Source organism: Rhinopithecus bieti, unplaced genomic scaffold (genome assembly GCF_001698545.2).
Source record: "Rhinopithecus bieti isolate Rb0 unplaced genomic scaffold, ASM169854v2 scaffold_18745, whole genome shotgun sequence".
Lineage (NCBI taxonomy): Eukaryota > Metazoa > Chordata > Mammalia > Primates > Cercopithecidae > Rhinopithecus > Rhinopithecus bieti.
The window spans coordinates 1,004,941-1,025,329 of NW_016809332.1; the positions used below are offsets into that span (position 1 = coordinate 1,004,941).

The 20,389-nt window shown below is 36.9% G+C and overlaps 1 protein-coding gene across 1 annotated transcript in view; it reads right to left on the reverse strand.

The window, feature by feature from the left end:
- SCN2A (sodium voltage-gated channel alpha subunit 2) overlaps positions 1-20,389 on the reverse strand; it is a 172,276-nt gene that overhangs the window by 95,272 nt on the left and 56,615 nt on the right. The window contains 2 exon segments of the mRNA XM_017889182.1: positions 14,553-14,671; positions 15,601-15,918. Of these exon segments, the coding sequence (XP_017744671.1) occupies positions 14,553-14,671; positions 15,601-15,867 (386 nt within the window). The 5' untranslated portion in view covers positions 15,868-15,918.

Genomic DNA, 20,389 nt, shown 5'->3' on the forward strand with positions numbered 1-20,389 from the left:
TTTTTTTTTTTTTTTTTTTTTTTTTTTTGCCATTTCTGTAACTCAACAACCTCATATTTACATCTTGTCTTCAGGCCAAGCCATCAACTATTTTGAGGCTATTTAGGTACCTTTAGTAATTAAAAAGATTAAATGCAAAGAAATTAGTTCATCGGTGAATAATTTATCAACTTAAATTTTCTTAATGACAGACTCAACTGAACAATAAAACTGCAAGTTCATCATGTATGTAAACCCTGGCAAAAATTCAACAAGAGAATTCAAGTAATTAATTAAGTGTATTATAACATCATTCTAAAAGTCACCCTGGTGGAATGTCTTATAAGGTCCTTTCTAAACAGAGTGTGTAATATACTACAACTGCTCATAAAATTCTGAACTATGAGAGAAGATGGCAGGTGTTAGCACTGTCATTTCCGGGGTTTGTAACTAAGGCAAAATTACTTATTAAGTTCCCCAAATCTCAATTGACTTGGTTATAAAAGCAAGAAAAAGTAATCATTTAACAGGATTGCTATGAAGATCAAATGTGTTAAAATATGTAAGTCTCCTGCAACTTAATGGCCCTAGTGCATAATAGATGTTCAATAAATTGCTTCCTGAATCATAGAGAATACAGTTTATTATAAATATTGGGTTGGTTTCACCCTATCCCACTTTGTCTTTGCAGGTATAGTCAATGCCCTTCCCTTTCCTTGACATTAAAAAAAAGGAAAAGACAAAAATCAAAACAACTATTTAAGAAAATATTCAGTACTCAGATAATAGTAATGACTTTCATATTTAATAAAAAGCACAATAAAGATTTAGTTGCAATTATGTAAATCGGCACTTTTTATCAGTGTGAATCTGGACACAATTATTAAAATCCCAGAGAGGAAATACGTGCTCTTCACGTCTTTTCTCACTCCTAATGTTTTTACTATAAATCATACATTACTTATGCATAACAAAATATCAACACTATTATAACTGGACAATGTTGTTGATCTAGAAAGGAAGTTCATTTACACCTAGTACTGCTTTTGGTCAAAACAATAATAGTAATTATTATTTTTTAATTTTAGTAGCTGTGCTGGAAGGCCCATGCTTAATTCTCAGTTTTTTCATCCATATGAAAACACTCGTAAGTAAATGATGTTCATCAGCCACGTGAGGGCACTATAATCTAGAGAACACACACACACACACACACACACACACACACACACACGAAATACCATTTCAAAGAAGAAACACTTAATTTTTCTTTATTGCTAAAACAAACAAAAAACTAAATTAAATAAAGAACGACTTGCTATTGGTATATAAAACTAGACAGTCCCCTGTGCCTGTTGGTCTGCTGAGCCCTGTTGGGAAAATAACACCCCGTGGCAGACTGGCACCATTCTAAAATTACGGTCACAAACCTCAGTGGTCCTCAACACAGTCCTGTATTTTCCCACTTGGCTCCGTCTCCTACTCTCTGCAAAGAAAATTTCAAATATTCTGCACTTTCCTTCAACTTCCAACCCTCGTCTTTATTTCCACTCCATTTCAAGCTGAAAACTTATTTTCTACTTTACAGAGAAGAGACAGTATCATAATGCTCCTCCTCCACTTCCCACCCCCAAATCAACAAACTTCTCCACATTGAGACCAATCCTTTCATCCTTCCTGTTATAGTGGGGAAGTTTCCAATCCCTCCACCTGTATTCTGGACACCTTCCCCCTTCCAGAAGACTTGAACAATCTCTTTTCTCTCTCTTTTCTTATCCTTAATGGCCCCACCTTACTGGCTTTTTCCTATCAACACAAACTTGCTTATGTCTCCCTTGCCCTGGCATGGGGGAATGGATATTTCTCTCCTATGACTCCCAACCCTCCTTAACTATTTACAGCCCTATCTCCCTTTTCCATATCATGGCCAAACTTTTGAAAGAGCTCCTTATCTTTCCTTTTCTTTCTTTTTTTTTTTTTGAGACGGAGTCTTGCTCTGTGGCCCAGGCTAGAGTGCAGTGGCCGGATCTCAGCTCACTGCAAGCTCCGCCTACCGGGTTTACGCCATTCTCCTGCCTCAGCCTCCCGAGTAGCTGGGACTACAGGCGCCCGCCACCTCGCCCGGCTAGTTTTTTGTATTTTTAGTAGAGACGGGGTTTCACCGTGTTAGCCAGGATGGTCTCGATCTCCTGACCTCGTGATCCACCCGTCTCGGCCTCCCAAAGTGCTGGGATTACAGGCTTGAGCCACCGCGCCCGGCCTCCTTTTCTTATATATCTATCACATATTCAGCCTACCAGCTTTACTTTCTAAAGATGACAACATCTTCACGTTTTGTCACTAAAAACAAAAGGATAATTTGAGTTTATATTTGATGTGCTTTCTGAACAGCATTCAACAAGAATGGTTCCTCCCCTTTACATTAAGTTATCTTCCCTCTGCTTTCAGGAGGTTCCAATTCCCTGGCTTCTTCATGCCTCAGAGCACCAGTGTCTCTGTATTCTTTGAAATGTGACATTTTTCTTTTTGAAAAGAAAGACATAAGGTATGTAAGCCATCTACCTCTCTTCTACTCTCCTCATCCTAGTGTAGCCCATAGACAAACTTTGCTCAACAAGCATAACCATTATGTACCCACCAGTCTCAGGTACTTCTCTCCAAGCGAGACCTCTCTTCTGAATTCCACATACTTGATTGTCCATATGACATCTGTACTTACATATCTTATCAACACTTCAAATTTTGAATTCTAAAACTGAACTTTTGAAAAGTATCTTTTCATCTACCCCTCCGCTCCTGCTAATTGCTTACTCCTTTGACACCTCCGTGTCTTATAAAATGTGCATAATATACCCAGAGACCTATGAGAAATCTTAGATTGCTGTCTCTCCTTAAACGTTCACATCTAATTAACTATCAAATATTGTCAACTCTGCCTGCTATCTCTGGATTCAGTTACTTTTTTCCATCTCCATATCACTGCATGGTCCAAGTGTCTGTCAAGACTAGCATCAAGTCTAATAGTCCATCTAGATTATTGCAGTCTCCTCTAAACGATCTTTCCAAATTCATGTTAGTCTCCATTTAAACCATTCTGCATACTGTGCTAAAATGACCATTGTAAATGTAATATGAATCATTTTGGTAGCTTTCTATTACTCTTAAGAAGACGATCAAATGTCTTAACATAGAGTCAAGACACTAGGAGGTCTGAGCCCTGTCTACTTCTCCAGTTTCATTTTCTTTTCTCTTCATTGCATTATCCCCATTTGGATAATACTGTAATTATTTTAGGTTGTCAAATGTTATGAATGTTTTATATGCTGTTTCTGACATTAGGGTCTTGGAAATGTCACCTCTCTTTTTCTTCAGTACTCAGATTGGCCTACTACCAGTTATATACCCCTGCAGCACTTATATTATTCCTGTAATGACAAGTTTTAATGATGATCTTCTCAACTACTCTCTGAGCGTCATGAGGACAGGAATCACGTCTATATTATTCACCATTATAGCCTTGCTATTTCTATAGTGTCAGTTTGACTATTGAACGAAATTAATTTACAATTCATTTGTTACTAAATGGAGTTTTAAAAAATAATTTTTGATAAATTATTTACAAATACAACTTAAAGTTTGTCTTCAAGTATATTGCTGGCCAGGTGCCATGGCTTGTGCCTATAATCTCAGCATTTCAGGAGACCAAGGTGGGCAGATCATTTGAGGTCAGGAGTTTGAGATCAGCCTGAGTAAAATGGTGAAACTCCATCTCTACTAAAAATACAAAAATTAGCCACGCATGGTGACTCATGCCTGTAATCCCAGCTAACCAGGAGGCTGAGGCAGGGAAATCACTTGAACCCAGGAGGCAGAGGTAGCAGTGAGCCGAGATCATGCCATTGCACTCCAGCCTGGGTGACAGAGTGAGACTCTGTCTACAATATATATACATATTGTTTACACAAGTTTCTACATTTTTTGAGGGTAAAATATAAGATAAATATAAGGTGGAAATTAACAGCCTAATGCGATTATGCTGCATAATGGACTCGGCAATGGTTTTATGACACTTAAAAACTTATTCTTTATAGTGGTATAATTTAGTTATATATAATAAGGTAAAATATATATTTCAATATTAATTAACAAGAGAAATAATTATTTTCTAATTAGTCGCTGATAATAAGTCAAAAACAGGCATTTTCCTTATTTCATGGCTATCTTTTTTTTTTTTTTTTGAGACGGAGTCTCACTCTGTCACCCAGGTTGGAGTGCAGTGGCGCGATCTCGGCTCACTGAAAGCTCTGTCTCCTGGGCCCACGTCATGGCTATCATTTTAATAAAAGTATACACTTAAGTTAAAAATTCTGACACACAAAAAGAACAATTTTGCTTTTAATAGAAAAAAGTAAATAACTAGGGTCAAGTTTTTACACTTGTGGTTTGATAGGTATTTCTAAATAGAAAGGTTTAAAATTCATTAAGTTTCTAAATCATTGTCAATTTACTTCATCAGTCACATACTTTACAAATTCCTGGATTCTGGTGAGTGACTGAAATAGTTTCAGATGATCTTAAAAATACTCAAATACAAAAGTATTTAATGTAGGTATGAATTTTGCATTGGTGATGCCATGCATCAAAAAAGCATAGAAACTCCACATCAAGGCAGATTTCAAAAGGCTCAAACTAGCAGCAAAATGCATACATCCTATATTATTTTTTAAATATATAATCCAAGTCATAAAGTAGAGGACATTTTTCAAAAGAACACTATATCCTGGAACAATGTTGCTTTAAGAACTTTGCAATGTAAAATAAAATAGAGGCAGATAAACCTCATATAATATCAGGGGACAAAGATATTTTTTAATCTATTAATTCCTTTGTGCCGGGTATAAATAAAAGTGGGTAAACCTATTGATTGATACTAACCTGAGAGTTGGCAAATGTAAAATATTTCCTATGAGTATATGATGAAGAAACACTTCTTCAAGTTTTTACTGAAAATTGTTTAAGTAGCCCTTGACATGGAGCCTGGATCATCACAACACTGGCACAACCACCCCTGTCTCCATAGATGGAGGATGAAGCACCATGAGATTTAGAGCAATGAACCATGGATCAGATACATCCCTTATCAGCTGTGTGGGCTTTAGTGACTTGTTTAATTCTTTGAGGCTCAGTTTGCTTATATAAATGTGGACAATACTTTTCTTACAGTATACAGTCATTATCCACTAAGATAATAATTATTAGTTTATTACCATTAATAATTCATTTATTGAGTATTAAATTATAGGGCATTTCTTTGTTATTCTATAGGAAGGAAAATATATTATGCTCTGTTCAGAGACTTTGTAATAATGTATAATATTGTACAGAGAAGTTGTAGAGGAATTTTTAATCTATATATAAACTACAAGTAGAAGATAGCCTAATGTTAGAGATTTTCTAATGTAAAAATGTATAATTTGAAGTAGAATAGAATAGGTCTCTTCCTACATACCAGTGCATATTTCTGAGCCAGCAGAAAAATTAAATAAACGTAACATATACAGTGTTAAATATTGGATTGTTTAATTTTAATATGAACAAAGTCCTATTTGCCAGTAGATAACTAAATGATAACATATGAGCACTGAAAACAAAAGAAAGAGAAACTGTTGTGTCATCTGCTTTCATATAAACCTGTATATTTCTTTTCATAGAAAACCATGATATTTTATGTCTCGGTATGGACACCATGTAATGAATTAGTAAGTTGGAGCATCTAAGAAGCACCTTTGAAATTCATAAAACAAGAACACTGGCAATGTCCCAAATACATTAAATCCGAGAGTTTAAAAATCATTTTTTTTCTGTTGGATGCAAAATGCTAAGAGCTGAGAATCAAAAAGCCCAGTCTGAAGTTTTAGCTCTGCCACTGACAGAAAATGTAGCCTTGGAAAAAACTAAATATCTCTGGGTTTCAGTGAACTCATCTACAAAATGAGACAGGACTGACCACATTCTTTGGGTCACTTGCAGGTCCAAACTCTGGTGCTATATAAAGATTTTGTTTGCAAAGTCAGAGCAGTGATTTGTATAAAGTTCTTTGTGCAATTCCTTATGCAATACGAGAGTTTCCTTTTTGCTAATCTTGCAGCAGTTGCTCCTAGAATTTTAGCTATTAGTGTCATAGAAACCCTTTATTGAGTACCTACTAAGCACTAAGATGGGATCTGGTGCTAGATACTTGTCACAGATTTTATCATTATTAATGTCTAAACTGTGATTATAATTTTACAGATAGAGAAGATGAGATTAGAAAGAATTGGAGTAACTTGGACCAAGGTCATATAGCTGAAAAGTAAATTTTAGAGTTAGGGTTTGAATCTACGTTTTCTGATACCAAATCTTTGTTTTCCATTTTCCTACCATTTTCAAATGATAGGTAGTTCAGCATTACTAGTGTGATCTGGAGCGAGGGTCTCAGCTCTTTGGCAGCCTAGTCCCATGTCATGACTTTAAATACCAGCCATACACTGAGAGCTCCCAAAGCTGAACACCTCCAGCTCAACCCTTTTCTGAACTCCAGATTTGCACAGCCACCTAACTCCTCCACTCTCCAATGATGTCTAATAGGTGTCTCAAACATAACATGTTCAAAACCAAGCCCTTGATCTTACCCACCAAATTGGTTCACTCAGGTTGCCCCAAGCTCAGTCAACACAACTCCATTTTTCTTTCTTGAACAGACTAAATGCTTGGAATCATCCTTAGTCCCTCCCTTCCCCCTAGACCCCACAACCAATTGCTCAGAAAATCCTGTCAGCTCTTCTGCAAAATACCTCAAAATTTGATGACATTTTACCACCGTCATTGTTTCCACCATAGTCCAAGCCACCATGCTCTCTTGCCTCCACAATGACAGTCGGTCCCAGTCTCCTTGCTTCGCTCCTTCCCCTTATGCAGTCTATTCTCCATGAAGCAACCAGAGGACCTTTTAAATATGTGAGTCTGGTCATGATACCCTGCTACTGAAAACCCTCCTGGAGTCTCATTCAGAGTAAATGTGGTGTCCTCACAACGACCCACTGCATCTCACCTACAACTTTAGCCCCTGACCTTCACTTCCACTGATGTCATCTCCTCGCTTCCTGCCTTTCCCACTCTGCTCCAGCCACTCAGGTCTGCTTGCTGATTCTTAAACATACTAGTTGCACCCCCACCTTCAGACTTTACCTTCATACTTGCTGTTCTCCTTGAACTGACTTTAACCCTAGATTCCCATGTCTCACTCTCCTTTGCTTCCTTCGGATCTCTGCTCAACTGGTACCTTTTCAGAAAAGATTTTACGGCCATACAATCCAAAACTACACTTGTCACTCCACCCTTTTACACTAATTTATTTTTCTTAGTAACACTTATCACTAGCTTCCATTCGATGTATTTGTTTATTGTCTTTCTTCTTCCAAACACGCACACACACTCACATGAGAGTAGGAGCTTCATTTTGTTCAATGTTGCATCCCAATGCTTACAAGAATATCTACCACATGGTAGATACTCAGTAAGTACTTGCAAATGAACAAATGAGTAACAAATGCAAGATAAATTAGAGAAGTGTGCATATATTAACTTAAAATAATAAAAGCTGACAGGAAACACATTTAAAACCTTGGCAGGGAACTTTAGGAGCATAGATCATTTTTAACTTGTTTGTTATCTAGAAAATAAATCGCGTTTTATTTAAATATCAAATAAGACACTAGGCACATGAGAAGAATTTTCAGTTTTCAAAATGCACCCTTGTTAAAATATCATAAGCATAATTTCTGATTCAGCCAAAATAAATTTTTCAAAAAGCTAATTTGCTACACAATAGCTCCTAATAGATAACAGTTATTTGAGAAACAAGTCAAGCTTTTTGTTGGAAATGGAGGTATTAGTCCAAGTTTAAAAACAAGAGGTTAAAAACCTCTTTAACATGAATGACTTTTTGTCGGTTTATAAACTAGTGGTAGTAAATACTCAATGACCTTGCAACTGTGGCCAAACAACCATGACCATCTCTCCAAGCATTTTTAACTTACAGTAAAGGACACTGTACTTGAAGTCAGAAAATCAGGATTTGAGTCTAGGGTTTGCAACATGAGGAATAAAGGACAAAATTATTGTGAAAATCAGTTACTAACTACAGCATCTGTATACCTCTAAGTTTACTAGGCTATTTGATCAATTGCATCACCAAAACATGGAAGGATTCATGTATCTTAGACTATCAGCCTCATTGCCTTTTGTTATATCTCTGCTCCATGGTGAGACATCTGAAATATAACGCTTTAAGTCAGGAAATTAGAGACTTTTTAAAATCTAATTTTCTACACTGGAAGAAATTTGTGACTCTAAGCCATCTGTAAACTTCTCAGAGAGTCAACAGCTCAGCTTGGCATACCTTAATAGATTAGCCTGACTGGCTTCATATTTNCAGATGATCTTAAAATACTCAAATACAAAAGTATTTAATGTAGGTATGAATTTTGCATTGGTGATGCCATGCATCAAAAAAGCATAGAAACTCCACATCAAGGCAGATTTCAAAAGGCTCAAACTAGCAGCAAAATGCATACATCCTATATTATTTTTTAAATATATAATCCAAGTCATAAAGTAGAGGACATTTTCAAAAGAACACTATATCCTGGAACAATGTTGCTTTAAGAACTTTGCAATGTAAAATAAAATAGAGGCAGATAAACCTCATATAATATCAGGGGACAAAGATATTTTTTAATCTATTAATTCCTTTGTGCCGGGTATAAATAAAAGTGGGTAAACCTATTGATTGATACTAACCTGAGAGTTGGCAAATGTAAAATATTTCCTATGAGTATATGATGAAGAAACACTTCTTCAAGTTTTACTGAAAATTGTTTAAGTAGCCCTTGACATGGAGCCTGGATCATCACAACACTGGCACAACCACCCCTGTCTCCATAGATGGAGGATGAAGCACCATGAGATTTAGAGCAATGAACCATGGATCAGATACATCCCTTATCAGCTGTGTGGGCTTTAGTGACTTGTTTAATTCTTTGAGGCTCAGTTTGCTTATATAAATGTGGACAATACTTTTCTTACAGTATACAGTCATTATCCACTAAGATAATAATTATTAGTTTATTACCATTAATAATTCATTTATTGAGTATTAAATTATAGGGCATTTCTTTGTTATTCTATAGGAAGGAAAATATATTATGCTCTGTTCAGAGACTTTGTAATAATGTATAATATTGTACAGAGAAGTTGTAGAGGAATTTTAATCTATATATAAACTACAAGTAGAAGATAGCCTAATGTTAGAGATTTTCTAATGTAAAATGTATAATTTGAAGTAGAATAGAATAGGTCTCTTCCTACATACCAGTGCATATTTCTGAGCCAGCAGAAAATTAAATAAACGTAACATATACAGTGTTAAATATTGGATTGTTTAATTTTAATATGAACAAAGTCCTATTTGCCAGTAGATAACTAAATGATAACATATGAGCACTGAAAACAAAAGAAAGAGAAACTGTTGTGTCATCTGCTTTCATATAAACCTGTATATTTCTTTTCATAGAAAACCATGATATTTTATGTCTCGGTATGGACACCATGTAATGAATTAGTAAGTTGGAGCATCTAAGAAGCACCTTTGAAATTCATAAAACAAGAACACTGGCAATGTCCCAAATACATTAAATCCGAGAGTTTAAAATCATTTTTTTTCTGTTGGATGCAAAATGCTAAGAGCTGAGAATCAAAAGCCCAGTCTGAAGTTTTAGCTCTGCCACTGACAGAAAATGTAGCCTTGGAAAAAACTAAATATCTCTGGGTTTCAGTGAACTCATCTACAAAATGAGACAGGACTGACCACATTCTTTGGGTCACTTGCAGGTCCAAACTCTGGTGCTATATAAAGATTTTGTTTGCAAAGTCAGAGCAGTGATTTGTATAAAGTTCTTTGTGCAATTCCTTATGCAATACGAGAGTTTCCTTTTGCTAATCTTGCAGCAGTTGCTCCTAGAATTTTAGCTATTAGTGTCATAGAAACCCTTTATTGAGTACCTACTAAGCACTAAGATGGGATCTGGTGCTAGATACTTGTCACAGATTTTATCATTATTAATGTCTAAACTGTGATTATAATTTTACAGATAGAGAAGATGAGATTAGAAAGAATTGGAGTAACTTGGACCAAGGTCATATAGCTGAAAAGTAAATTTTAGAGTTAGGGTTTGAATCTACGTTTTCTGATACCAAATCTTTGTTTTCCATTTTCCTACCATTTTCAAATGATAGGTAGTTCAGCATTACTAGTGTGATCTGGAGCGAGGGTCTCAGCTCTTTGGCAGCCTAGTCCCATGTCATGACTTTAAATACCAGCCATACACTGAGAGCTCCCAAAGCTGAACACCTCCAGCTCAACCCTTTTCTGAACTCCAGATTTGCACAGCCACCTAACTCCTCCACTCTCCAATGATGTCTAATAGGTGTCTCAAACATAACATGTTCAAAACCAAGCCCTTGATCTTACCCACCAAATTGGTTCACTCAGGTTGCCCCAAGCTCAGTCAACACAACTCCATTTTCTTTCTTGAACAGACTAAATGCTTGGAATCATCCTTAGTCCCTCCCTTCCCCTAGACCCCACAACCAATTGCTCAGAAAATCCTGTCAGCTCTTCTGCAAAATACCTCAAAATTTGATGACATTTTACCACCGTCATTGTTTCCACCATAGTCCAAGCCACCATGCTCTCTTGCCTCCACAATGACAGTCGGTCCCAGTCTCCTTGCTTCGCTCCTTCCCCTTATGCAGTCTATTCTCCATGAAGCAACCAGAGGACCTTTTAAATATGTGAGTCTGGTCATGATACCCTGCTACTGAAAACCCTCCTGGAGTCTCATTCAGAGTAAATGTGGTGTCCTCACAACGACCCACTGCATCTCACCTACAACTTTAGCCCCTGACCTTCACTTCCACTGATGTCATCTCCTCGCTTCCTGCCTTTCCCACTCTGCTCCAGCCACTCAGGTCTGCTTGCTGATTCTTAAACATACTAGTTGCACCCCACCTTCAGACTTTACCTTCATACTTGCTGTTCTCCTTGAACTGACTTTAACCCTAGATTCCCATGTCTCACTCTCCTTTGCTTCCTTCGGATCTCTGCTCAACTGGTACCTTTTCAGAAAAGATTTTACGGCCATACAATCCAAAACTACACTTGTCACTCCACCCTTTTACACTAATTTATTTTCTTAGTAACACTTATCACTAGCTTCCATTCGATGTATTTGTTTATTGTCTTTCTTCTTCCAAACACGCACACACACTCACATGAGAGTAGGAGCTTCATTTTGTTCAATGTTGCATCCCAATGCTTACAAGAATATCTACCACATGGTAGATACTCAGTAAGTACTTGCAAATGAACAAATGAGTAACAAATGCAAGATAAATTAGAGAAGTGTGCATATATTAACTTAAAATAATAAAAGCTGACAGGAAACACATTTAAAACCTTGGCAGGGAACTTTAGGAGCATAGATCATTTTAACTTGTTTGTTATCTAGAAAATAAATCGCGTTTTATTTAAATATCAAATAAGACACTAGGCACATGAGAAGAATTTTCAGTTTTCAAAATGCACCCTTGTTAAAATATCATAAGCATAATTTCTGATTCAGCCAAAATAAATTTTCAAAAGCTAATTTGCTACACAATAGCTCCTAATAGATAACAGTTATTTGAGAAACAAGTCAAGCTTTTGTTGGAAATGGAGGTATTAGTCCAAGTTTAAAACAAGAGGTTAAAACCTCTTTAACATGAATGACTTTTGTCGGTTTATAAACTAGTGGTAGTAAATACTCAATGACCTTGCAACTGTGGCCAAACAACCATGACCATCTCTCCAAGCATTTTAACTTACAGTAAAGGACACTGTACTTGAAGTCAGAAAATCAGGATTTGAGTCTAGGGTTTGCAACATGAGGAATAAAGGACAAAATTATTGTGAAAATCAGTTACTAACTACAGCATCTGTATACCTCTAAGTTTACTAGGCTATTTGATCAATTGCATCACCAAAACATGGAAGGATTCATGTATCTTAGACTATCAGCCTCATTGCCTTTTGTTATATCTCTGCTCCATGGTGAGACATCTGAAATATAACGCTTTAAGTCAGGAAATTAGAGACTTTTAAAATCTAATTTTCTACACTGGAAGAAATTTGTGACTCTAAGCCATCTGTAAACTTCTCAGAGAGTCAACAGCTCAGCTTGGCATACCTTAATAGATTAGCCTGACTGGCTTCATATTTCAACCTGCATCACCTCAGGCCTCCCCGTGACTTCAGCCTTTGGAGTGTGAGTTCCCATGAAGCAAATACAAGCCCACAGATTCAAGTTGTATCTGGATATCTAGAGAGGTCCTGGCAAAAACTGTGTCCCTAGTACTCAGATTCTCTGATCGGAATTTCTTAAACTGCCCTTACCCTCTACCACTAGGAGTATCTTTTCCAGGGGGTTTTAAATGGGGATTCATAATCTCTTAGGATTTTTTTTTCAAGTGAGGACAATAGTTTTCATGAGATTTTCCATGGTCTATCACAAAAGTTTTAAGACAAAATCTGCTTTTGTAAAAGCAAATATATTGGGTTTTCTTAATTCCATCTCATCATTCAGATGCATGACAAGAAAGATTTTTTCTGATCCATTTAAACTTATTTTTTCACTTGTTTTGTATCTGATTCTGTAATCTCTGACTTTCTAGTCACTTATTTATTTGATGCATATTTTCCCAATGTCTACTAGGAACAGAAGTCTGAATTTTTCATGTAATTTAAATATAAATTACATTTGAATAAGGAACATACAATTATTTTAAAATATAATGAATAGTTTATGCAAAGATTTATTCACTGTACAGATTACAAATGCTTGAAACATAATAATAGATCATAATTTATAATCATGAGACCCAAATGTAAATACCAACTTTATTATTCATTTCTAGTGCTAACTCAAAGACATCTTTTTCTCCACATCCAACTGGGTTCTCTTATTTGGAAAACAGAGAGAGGTAAGAAAACATTATTGCCTAAGGTAATGCCAAGAAACTATGAAATCTTAAAACATGAAATATAAACATCAAATAAAAGATGCTGATATCCATCTAAACTTGGAAAGAAGAACAACCTAGAGGTTAAAAGGAGACTTTACAGAATGTTATGCTTCTAAAGACAGCATTTGCCATACTGGTAGGCAAATGCTACCAGTATTTGGCTAGGGACATGCTTTACATCCCCTCCATCCAGAAATGACATAAGTACCCTGTACCAGGCTTATCTCATTTCCTGAATTCCTTACTTAATTTAATTCCATACCTTATCTAATTCAAATATTTTCTAGGCGTGATAAAGGTGGAGAGTGTTTATACTGAAAGCCTTAATACCAGGCCCTGGGCTAACCACATCATGGAATTCCAAGCAACGACTCTTTCTAAAGAAGAAATAACATGCTGTCCTAATCAGAGGCTTTGCTTTATTTCAGTTCCCCTGCCTTACCTCTGATTCCTGAAGCATATCACTCCCTGTCCCATGACTTCTGTGTTCTTCCTGTAAATGCCCCTGCCCAACACAGCTTCAGTCTTCCAAGCCTTTGCTTCATTGGTATTCCCAAGACTGGCTGTCAACAAGACTACTGTTTCTGGCCTAGAATAAAACCTCTCATTTCCAACTACTCTATTTAATTTCAAAGAATCAATCAAATTGCCATCTACCACCAAGCTGTCATCAGTCTCATTTTTGGAAAGCAGGTGCATCAATAAGGAGTATAAAAAATAAAATGGGAATGTATATGGATAGATAGATATTAATCCTTTGGAGAGGGATAATTGTAGCAAGACATGTGACTTGAATAAAACATAGGAACAGGTGATGAAAAGAAAAAGGAAGGAAAAGAATAGAAAGTAGAAGTTCAATAGGAAGGCTGTTGGGAAACAAATTTGGAAAAATATTTGAAAGGGTGTTATACCTACAGACACAATTATAAACACTAACTCAAAGCTTTTAAATGCTAAAATAGAAGAAAGTAATAAAATTCAGACCAAAAACATACAAAATTGTAATTCAGATTATGCATATTTATTTTCCAAATGTAAAGGCAGTAAAGAAAATTAGCTTATGGAGTTTACTCCCTTACCTAACATTGTAAATTGAAGACTTACAGGAAGAGAGCCTGCTAATATTATCAAAATTAATGAGAAAGGATTGGATGTGGCAAGCAATTCATAAGGGAGGAGAAAAAAGAAGAAAGAAGTAATAGTGAGTTGGGTAGAGAAGAAACACTTAGAAGATGGGGAAAAGTAATTCACTTACCTGTGATCTCATTTTGCAACATGCTAACTGTTGAGTAAAAGGAAAGAAAAAGAAATAACACATAACATTGCCAACCACAGATATTTTGGAAAATGTGTAGCTCAATAACTTGGTCAAAGAAGAAAATCATATTGAGTGACGATTTGAAAAAGGATATGAATGTACCAAAATCTTAATAGCTAATTTTCTAATAGGGTTGAAGGGAGTTAAAATGTAAAGGGCGGGGGTGGCACTGAACCGAGAGATTGCTTTCCCTTTATTCAATACTATAAACGTCTGAAAAAGAAAACACAACACATAAAACCAAATTTAGAATATATATGAAGAATATTTGAAGAGAAAACTAAAACCATTATTTATAAATATTGCCCTGTAAAATAGTGTATAACATAATAATTACCAGCAAATGACATGAAGATAGATGCTTTCTTTTTCTAAGCACTATCAACTTTCCTAAATTTGATAAATGACATGAGGTTTACAAAGAAAATCTGTGGTCAATGCCATAGGAATTCTTAGCATCTTTATCAAGTTTTAATGTTAGTATTTTAAAACCGCATTTATAATTCATGTAAAGCACAAAACTGAGGCTTTGATTACTTTTTCAGTTAGATAATTTTCTCATGAGAACTTCAAGGCTTTCCAGGTGTGTTCTTTGCTCAGAATCTTATTTGGCACCTACAAGTCACCTGCTACTATTTCTTCTTCTGTGGAGAGCAATAGAAAGGAGAAAATATGGTATAAAGGAATAATTAAACCCACTGAAGATCAAAGTGACTTATGGAGAGCTAGAGACTGTAAAGAGGAATTTAGATACTAGTTCTGCAAGTATAAAAAATAAAATTTAAATATACTTCTAGTTTACAGTTTTTGCTTCTCAACATTATTAGGGAATCAGGGTCAATTTACACTTGGTTTAAGAATATAATTTATATTCAAGAAGGTCAATAGGCTTTTGTCCTTCCTTAATTCCCGCGCTGGAGGATGCCTCACCAGTTCTCTGCCTGTCTCACAAATGCAGGTTCAAATGAGTGCTTCCAAAAGACTTCTAGGATCATTGGTCCATTACACGGTCAGGCCCATCCAGCATCTTAGTGATACTTTAGACAGAGGGAAGGAGGCAAGCCTTCTTCACCATCATCCCTGGGACTAGCCCAGAACCAATTAGCAAATAGGCAGTGAAGGCAACTTGACTAAGAACTCACTTTCTTATTGATATAGTAGGGGTCCAGATCCTCCAGGGGCACTGACACCATCTCTGGAGGAATGTCTCCATAAATAAATGGAAGAGATTTTCCTGCTTCCAAGTCACTGTTTGGCTTTGGGCCATTTTCATCATCCTCATCCTTGCGTTCCTGTTTGGGTCTCTTAGCTTTCTCTTCTGCAATGCGTTGTTCAATAGCAGCAAGGGATTCCCTGGTAAAGAAGCGGAAGCTGTCAGGTCCTGGCGGTACCAGCACTGACTGTGCCATCTTTTCATCCTGCTCCTTTAATCACTGTTTAGCTCCTTGCATAAGAAAGTGCTACAGAAACAAGGAGGGAAAAAAAGCAATGGCCATTAGAATATAAGGTGATTGTGTCAGTTACATGACACTGAGCACTGAGATACAGCATAGAAACCCAGATAGCTATAATATTTTTATAGAAAGTTGTATTTGATATTCAGGGAATCTCATATATGCATCCATTTGCTCGCATGGAGATCTATCTTTCACATCCAGTAGGTGTCTATGAGGTAATCTAATCTCCCACTCCCAAAATGTTTTAAGTGATTGTGCTACTTGTGGGAAAATATGCAATTCAGAGCTCAGAAATGGAGGATACTGGTTTGTGCCTGCTGTTTCACTTGTGTGAATATTTTGGCAGCCATCTTTTTCAGCATTCTTTCTGAAAAAATAGCAGAGATCCAAAACAAATGAAACATCACACTAAATTGTAGAACCTGGGCTGAGGATCTTGCATGTATCTCTCCATGTCTTTCCACGTGCCCTTTGGCTCACTTTATAACATTTAAGAGTTTATTCCAAGTCAATTCACTGGGTAAAAAGCTCTGGAAATCGTAAAATGCCAGGCTATGGAAACATAGGTAGATCCTGCTTGAAAGAAAGGGAGTGGGAAGGAGCAGAAGATGCCTGGTTGTGGTTGGAACTGCTCGGAAGCTGCACAGGAAGAGACCCAGCTCCTGCCAAACCGGGCAGGAAGTCATCCACATCAGAGGTCTGTAGCTCGGACCCCCTGGCTTAGCAACCTGCTGCTAGCTAGTGTAATTGCTTCTTAAATTAACACATTTGCAGTACCTTAGGAAATACTGTAGAGATAGCCTATTTCCTCAAATAATGCCCATTTCACAAAAATGTAGCATCACAGTCTTAGTGTCCACATCAGAATTTGAATTTGAGAAAAAATAGTAAGTTTATGATAGTTTATCTTTTCAAGCAAACTCTTATTATATGCGTCTTTGCAATAACATAAATAGGTTTTTACGGGTATTCAAATCATGTTTCACTAGCCTAAAGTAGATAACTCAAAAGAGCACATCAGTCATTCCAAATGTTACCTCTGAACCAGTGGCAGGAGTTTCTATGCTATTTAAAACAATACAATCAACATCTTGACTCCTGAATGCCACTGAATCTATTTTTTCCGTCTTTTCAAAAAATCAATCTATTTCACCCCCATACTATAGGAGTCAGAGTTGTCATTTAAATATATGAAATGCATTTTCTAAGAGTTAAATGTGTTATGCAGTTCACTTCTGCAGCATACACCAGATAAAACAGAGGGAAACCCAAAATAACAAAAACTACTGCACAGCTTTATTTTAAAAAATATTGAGGTAAACCAGGACCTTTCAGCTACCAGCTAGCAGACTGTCCTCCCCAGTATTATAGTGCCTCCAAAACATCCCTCATTTTTCTCACCCATCCCCACAGACCCTCATGCCTAGCGACAGACATAGGCATGAAGATGGTCCTTGCACACTGGGGGAGGAAACTGCCATGCCTGGATTCTCTAATAGAAGAGACATGCTAAAACATGCAGCCAGCAGCTTCGAAATGAAAGTGGTCCCTCTGCAGATTTCCCCAAGGATTCTACTACTGTAAAGGTAGAGAAGCATCACAGAGAATAAGCATAATAAGAATATTAAAACATTACCCCTGTAGAATCTTTTACACCCAGAGTTTGGGATTGATAAGCTGGTACCAAGAAGACTGCAGCTAAAATTCCATCATGCTTTAAAAAAAAAAAAAAAAATTTTTTTTTTTTTTTTTTTTTTTTTTAATTCTCCTTCAAAGACCACACCTAACTTCCTGTAAAAGGATTCTGGTAACTGAAGTAAGAAGAGGCATTTCCTGTACAGGGACTACAAAATGGCATTATTGTAACTACCACTAGAGGGCGGGGGACTGTGAAGAGAAACACCTTCGCAGCGTACACACAGACATATGTCTGAAACAGCCCAAAGCTTTCAGTTGTGGAACTGATCTTCCACAGGCTTTTCTTGGAATGAAACATTAAAACTTTGCTGATTTTAAGTTAATTTTGTTAACCAATAATGCTTCTCCTCATGCTTTTATTTGCTATGTCAAAAGTCATTCAATCAATATAAAGAATTCAACTTAAAAGTAAAGAGAAAGTACAGTAGTGAACTGCTTAATGGCATTTTTGGTCAATGACAGATCACATATACGACATGGTCGCAAGAGATTAGAATACCATACTTTTTACTGTACCTTGTCTATATTTAGATGTGTTTAGATGCACAAATATCATTGTTACAATTGCCTGTAGTATTCAGTACTGTAACATCCAGTATAGTTTTGTAGCCTAGGAACAATAAACTATACCACATAGCCTAATTGTGTAATAGGCTCTACCATCTAGGTTTTATGTACACTCTATGAGGTACACAAAACGACAAAAATCACCTAACAACACATTTATCAGAATATATCTTGGTCCTTAAGCAAAGCATGACTGTAAATAGGGAAGGGTTAAAAATAAAAACTCATATTAAACAGCAATTAACCCTTACTATGTGTAAGGGTTAAAAATAAAACTTCATATTAAACAGTAATTACTATATGTAGGCTTGTAGCCTAGGAACTACAAACATATAGTAGGATTTGATATTAGCCTCAGCCCCAGATAATCTGAAATCCAATATAGTCGTTGCTAATTCAATAAAGAGATGGCCTGTACCACACAAGTTAACTCTCTCTAGAAAAAATATTAACCCAATGAGACACCAATCTTATTTATCTCGGATTTAAGTCACTAAAAAGCAACCAGAAAAAAGAATTGATAAACCAGTGAGATTCTAAATGCTAGGCTTTCAATTAATATCATAGTGAAAATTTGAGGACTTACTGAGTGCCAGTCACTTGGCTAAGATGTTTGCACTGTATTATTTCATCCTCCACACAACCCCATTGGATAAATGCTTTCGTTATCCTTATTTGCAAACTGAAGTAAGGACATACACTGAAATTAGGAAAAGTCTCCTAAGATCATACAGGCAAGATTCAAACTCAAAATCTGATAGCAAAAATCTGTGATCATTACTCAATCATAAAAAGAAAACAGGCACTGACACCAATTATAATTAGAACAGTTCTAATTGTTAAATCAATATATTTCATACTTTCTGGCTTCATCATTTTCGTTGGAAAATATATTTTTTGGGCAGAAACAGAAAACAAAATACCACACCTTCTCACTTATAAGTGGGAGCTAAACACTGGGTACACATAGACATAAACATGGGAACAAGAGACACTGTGGACTATAAGAGGGTATAGGGTGGGGGAGGCAAGTGTTGAAAAACTACCTATTGCTTGCTGCCTAGGTGGCAGGTTCAATTGTGCCCTCAAACTTTGGCATCGTGCAATATACGATCATAAATCTGCATAGGTACCCCCTGAATCTAAAATAAAAGATTTGGAAAAAAAAAAAGAAAATGTGTTTGTTGGAAATGAGCAAGGGGAAGATGTAGCCAAAAATAATATTTTAGTCACTTTAGGAGGTAACTTTTGATGGTAAGAGAAAAAGATGTCTCAAACTAGTTGAAGTAAAAAAGAAATAAAGACAGGAGTTTATTGGTTCATGGTTTGTCCAGGGCTAGTCTTAGGCATGTGATGATTCAGGAGCTCAGTTGATGTTACCAGCTCATAGTTATGCTGTATCCTTTTGTTCTGACTTTCATAGCGATAGGTTTCCTAAAGATTCTTCCCTTATTTTAGTAAGATGCTGTAGCAGCTCTAGCCTCCCAACCTTCCAGACCTCAATTCAGTGGTAAGAAAGACTCAGAAAAGTTCTCATTGCATCTAACTGGCACCTGGTGGGTCACATGCCCATCCTGAAGTAATTACTGTGTCCAGGGTAATGCCATCTTTGGCTGGCCTCTCCTAAGCCACATGCTCTACCCTTGAAACACGGAAGAATCCTCACTTGAAACCTATAAGTAGTCAGGGTTATTGCTGTGGTACAGAAGCATTTCTCAAAAGTGGAGTTGGAGCTGGGAAGGTCGCTTTTGCTTATAATCCCAGCATTTTGGGAGACCAGGGCAGGAGGATCCCTTGAGACTAGGCATTTGAGGCTGAAGTGAGCTATCATCACACCACGGCACTCCAGCCTGGGAGACAGAACTAGAGAAAGAAAAAAGGAAGGAAGGAAGGAAGGGAGGGAGGGAGGGAGGGAAGAAAGGAAGGAAGGAAGGAAGGAAGGAAGGAAGGAAGGAAGGAAGGGCGAGTAGGGAGGGGGGGAGGGAAAAAAGAAGGATGGAAGGAAGGAATGACAGACAAGTCCTGGCGTGGTGGCTCATGCCTGTACCCCCAGCACTTTGGAAGGCTGAAGCAGGCAGATTGCTTCAGGCCAGGAGATCAAGACCAGCCTGGTCAACATGATGAAACCCCATCTCTACTAAAAATACAAAAAATTAGCCAGGCGTGGTGATGGGCACCGGTAATCCCAGCTACTGGGGAGGCTGAAGCA